This window comes from Myotis davidii, unplaced genomic scaffold (assembly GCF_000327345.1).
Source record: "Myotis davidii unplaced genomic scaffold, ASM32734v1 scaffold244, whole genome shotgun sequence".
Lineage (NCBI taxonomy): Eukaryota > Metazoa > Chordata > Mammalia > Chiroptera > Vespertilionidae > Myotis > Myotis davidii.
The window spans coordinates 230,649-235,611 of record NW_006294993.1 but is presented as its reverse complement, the minus strand read 5'-3'; the positions used below and the strand labels follow the sequence as shown (position 1 = coordinate 235,611).

Here is a 4,963-nt window from a genome sequence, read left to right as displayed (position 1 = left end):
CATGCGAACTACCGGACTGAAACAATCAGTGAGGATCTGCGGCCACCGAGTCTGGAAGATGCGAGGCCATTTGGCTCAGTGTTTGTAGGGAGGATCGTCCCCACAGAGAGGACAGACCCCAGGATGAGCTCTACGTGCTGCCCAGGCGCGGGGGACTGGGCTTCACCGCGTGTGGTATTTTTTTCTAGGTCACTTTACTTATTTTAAAAATAGAGGCCTAGTGCATGAAATCTGTGCACTCGGGGGTCCCTCAGCCTGGCCTGCACCCTCTCACAGTGCAAAAGTCCTCAGGGGAGGTCTGACTGAGCGGGCCTTGCCCCGAGATCTGGGAGAGCCCGTGGCGGCTCACAGTGCCTCCGTGGGTCTCGTCCTGCTCGCTCAAACTCAGCTCCCCAGGAGCAGGGGCGGCATCCGGGAGTCTTGCGACTAGGTCCCCGTCACACAGACGATTGCCAGACCTTGTTGAATAAATGAGCAGTCGTTATCCTGTTTGCTGGTAGATTTGGTTAGGAAAACTGGGTTTCTCTCCTTGGTATTGTGTTAGAATCTGTGGGATACATATAAGCCTCATATTTGACAGTGCCTTCAGAGGACCTGTAGTTGGCTAGAAGAGTTGGGGTAAATGCATAAATAAATTCATAAAGGGTAACAGATTTAGAACTCTGGGGTCCAGAGGCCAGGGGACGCTTTATGGAGTGGTAGCATTTGAGCCAGGTTTAGAAGGAAAGCTGGATTTAGAGATGCAGAAATGTGGCAGGGTTATAGGAGAAACTGACATTTTGTGTGGTCGGCAGTTAAGGAAACAGATGAGGCAGGTGAGGGAATAGATAGCAAGGAGTCTGAGCAGAACCTGCGGTGATGGCAGCGGGGCCCCTGGAGGCATTGGGGAAGCAGAGCTGCGGTGGGGTGGGGGGCTCACTTGGTTACCAGCTGTTGGGAGTCATGGCCTGAGAAGGAAGGGTTGGGAGGTGGACTCAGTGCAGCATGGGGACAGATGGGATGGAGAAGGACTGAGGGAGGCAAAGCTGATACCAGGGGGTGTCTGCCTTAATGCCAGGATGGCACTGTCATCCGCTGAAACAGCCCAGAGTAGCCGCAGGTCGGGCTTGGGGGCCTGGTTGGATGGGAGGTTGTTGGGCATGAGGCCTGGGGCTGGAAGAAGGGCAGCCTCATGCCCTGGGGATCCTCTCCTAAGGAGGATGTGGTGGCAAAAGCAAGTCTGAGTAACCTCAGGGTGGGTGGAAGGCTTTCTGCCACCAGCGTCTGGAGGTGTTAGGAACAGTGACGAGTGTGGCAGGAAGAGCACAGGACAAGGTAGAGGGGTGACTTGGGGTCTTCTGCAGTGCCACTGGCTTCACCACCCGGTCCGACATCGGGCCTGCCCGCGATGCCAACGATCCTGTGGATGACCGCCATGCGCCGCCGGGCAAGAGGACCGTCGGGGACCAGATGAAGAAGAGCCAGGCTGCGGATGACGATGATGAGGATCTGAATGACACCAACTACGACGAGGTGACTTGTGGGCTCCCGGCCAGTCTCCAGGCGCTGAGCGGCTTCTGAACCCTGTGTGCTGTTGGCATCTGTGGTGGGTGGCTTGCTGGGGCTGGTGCATGTACTTTTTCATCTATTCGTGGGGTTTCTGTAGTGGAGTAAGGGGAGCAGGACAAATATAAAGATTTGCTACCTCTTCAAGTCTGTCCTGGCCTAGTTGGTTGAGTGTCGTCCTGTGCACCAAAAGGTCGAAAGTTTGATTCCCACATGCCCCAGTTTTGGGCTCGCTCCCAAGTGGGGGGCGTGAGAGAGGTGGCCAGTTGATGTTCCCCTCTCTCTTCCTCTCCCTTCCTCTCTCTCTCAAATCAATAAAAACTTTTTTTTTTTTTAAAGAGACATGTTCTTGCAGCTGTTACAACCACTGCATTGGTATTTTGTCTTGGCCAGTGAAGTTTTTTTCTCTCTCAAATTATAAAAGCAAGTTTATTTAGAAAGTTACAGAGGAGCATTTGAGATCTTGCTCCCTGACATATGTCTTCAGTTTAATTAAAATAAACTCATAAAAATAAAAAAGTTACAGAAGTAATAGAAGTGAGCCAGCTGGGCTGTTTAGACTCGGGAAACAAGTGACAGAAGCAGAAGGATGGCCCTTGGAATTTAGGAAAGTTCACTCGAAAAGAAGACTTGAGCGGACGTGCTCTGGGGGAAAGAGAGCACTCAAGCCAATGAAAATTTAAAGATCAAAATGTAAAGTGGAATTAGTGATATTTGCTTTCTTTTGCTTGAAATGTTCACCCTCTTTGTTAAATGTTTGTGTTTTATAGTTTCAGAGAGAGGAAGTGAGAGGGAGAGATAGAAACAGCAATGATGAGAGCGAATCATTGATTGGCTGCCTCCTGCATGCCCCCTCCTGGGGACTGAGCCCGCAAACTGGGCATGTACCCTGGCTAGGAATCAAACCGTGACCTCCTGGTTCATGGGTTGATGCTCAACCACCGAGCCACACCAGCCGGGCCACCCTCTTTGTTAATTGGCATTTAGTCTATTGAAGTTTTCTTCAGATATGTTCTAACAGATAGCATTTTTTCTCAGAGGAAAAGCTTTCTAAAATTAGTTCAGAAATAATTTTAAATTCCCAGGGAACTTGCAAGAATAATGGGGAGAATTCCTGGGTACCCTTCACAGGCTTCTCCCCATCTTCTGTGATCTTAGTAGCTATCGAACCAGCAAATCGAATGACACAACACTCTTAGCTGATCTACAAGTGCTATTGGAATCCCAGTTTCCCATCTGTGTCCTCTGGTCCAGGACCCGTCCAGACCCCTCATACATTAGCTGCTCAGTCTCCTCCATCTTCCCTCCCCTGACAGCTGCTTTGCTGCTCCTCGGGTTGGGTTTCTCTGGTGCAGAATGCTGTGTAGCATTTGCACAGGAAGTGCTATGTTCCTGCTGGTGGGGATTGTGTGGGAGGAGAAGCTGACGCTCCAGGGATGTGTTTGGTTCCCAGTTTAATGGCTATGCAGGGAGCCTCTTCTCAAGTGGGCCCTATGAAAAGGATGACGAGGAAGCGGACGCTATTTATGCAGCTCTGGATAAAAGGATGGACGAAAGAAGAAAAGAAAGAAGGTAAAACCAGTTACTGTCCTTCACTGTCTTTTATGCAACTAAAAAAAAAAAAAAGTTTTGTTTTGCCTTGGTTTAGACTTGGAGAAAAGTTGCAAGAATAGTTTGTGTGTCTGCTCAGCTTGGAGGCCCCTGGGCCTTGCCTATGGTGGCAGCACCTGGGTAAACGCTGGGCTGTTGGACAGGAGCTGCAGGGCTGGGGGCTGCAGTGGAGAGCTTATGAACTCCGTGCTGGCTTCCAGAACCTGGCAGCGTTTGGGGGACTATCCTGACTACACATCAGGGTTACTGTCTTTGGGATAGGTGTAGTGATGTTGATTAATATATGTTGAGTTATCATTGTAAGTTCTCTATATTTTTTATTTTAAAAATGTATTCTTTGCCAAAACCGGTTTGGCTCAGTGGATAGAGCGTCAGCCTGCGGACTGAAAGGTCCCAGGTTCGATTCCGGTCAAGGGCATGTACCTGGGTTGCGGGCACTTCCCCAGTGGGGGATGTGCGGGAGGCAGCTGATCGATGTTTCTCTCTCATCGATGTTTCTAACTCTCTATCTCTCTCCCTTCCTCTCTGTAAAAAATCAATAAAATATATTTTTTAAATAAAAAAGATGTATTCTGCCTGGTCGGTATGGCTCAGTGGTTGAGTATGGACCCAGAAACCAAGAGGTCACCAGTTCAACTTCTGGTCAGGGCACATGCCTGGGTTACAGGTCGATTGCCAGTGTGGGGTGTGCATGAGGCAACCAGTGAATGATTCTCTCTCATCATTGATGGTTCTATCTCTCTCCCTCTCTGAAATCAATAAAAATATATTTTAAAAGAATTAAAAATGCATTATCATTATAGAATACTAGAGGCCCAGTGCACAAAAATTTGTGCACTGGTGGGTGAGGGGGGTGGGGAGGGTGTCCCTCAGCCCCACTTGTGCCCTCTCACAGTCTGGGACCCCTCGGGAGATAACCACCTGCTGGCTTAGGCCTGCTCCCTCTGTGCCTGCCCTGCCTCCCCGGGTTGTGCCCATGGCAAGGCCGATCCGGGGGTTGGGGCGCTGCCCTGGGTCGGGTCACACACAGGACGCCCCAGGCGGGTCGCACACAGGATGCCCAGGCAGGCCGGCTGATCGCTGCTGCTCCGCCCTCCGCCCGGGGTCGCAGATAGCAGGCCCGGATGGCGGCAGGGCAGGTGGGATGGCACTGTCCTGCCCTGCCTGCAGTATGCAAATTAGCCACCATCTTTGTTGGTGGTTAATTTGCATATCGTGCTGATTAGCCGATGGGAGGCATAGCGAAGGTACAGTCAATTACCATGTTTGTCTATTATTAGATAGGATTAGGACAATGAGATTAAGTATAGGGATAGGGTGACATTTATTCACAAGCCTGGAAAGTGACAATTGGCATTTGGTTTTACTTTCCTCTTTATTGCTCATTACACATGCAATTTTATAACTTTCTATAACGTGTAACATTTTTAATATTTTCAAGATCATTTCAGAAGAGTGAAACATAGTTCTTGACAAGAGTTTTTTCTTTCTTTTTTTAAATTGTTTTATTGCTTAAAGTATTTCACAGTGTATTATATATGTCTCCTTTTTTTTCTCCCCTTGAACCTCCCCTAGCCTCCCATGCTCCCCAGTGTCTGTATCCATTGGTTATGCTCATATGCATGCATACAAGTCCTTCAGTTGATCACTTACCCCCCCTCCCATCCCCCAACCCTCTCCAGCCTTCCCGCTGTAGTCTGTTCGATGTTGCTCTGCCTCTGTATCTATTTTTGCTCATCAGTTTATAATGGTCTTAATTATCCATAAATGAGTGAGATCATGTGGTATTTTTCTTTCAGTGACTGCC

General features: G+C 49.2%; 1 protein-coding gene across 1 annotated transcript in view; it reads left to right on the top strand.

The window, feature by feature from the left end:
• Positions 1-1,329: 1,329 nt before the first annotated feature.
• The window catches only part of PRPF6 (pre-mRNA processing factor 6), a gene marked incomplete at its 5' end in the record, with an annotated part of 46,713 nt that continues 43,079 nt past the window's right edge, over positions 1,330-4,963 (top strand). Inside the window, 2 exons of the mRNA XM_015567665.1 lie at positions 1,330-1,512; positions 2,999-3,117. Of these exons, the coding sequence (XP_015423151.1) occupies positions 1,330-1,512; positions 2,999-3,117 (302 nt within the window). The remainder of the gene's footprint in view (positions 1,513-2,998; positions 3,118-4,963) is intronic.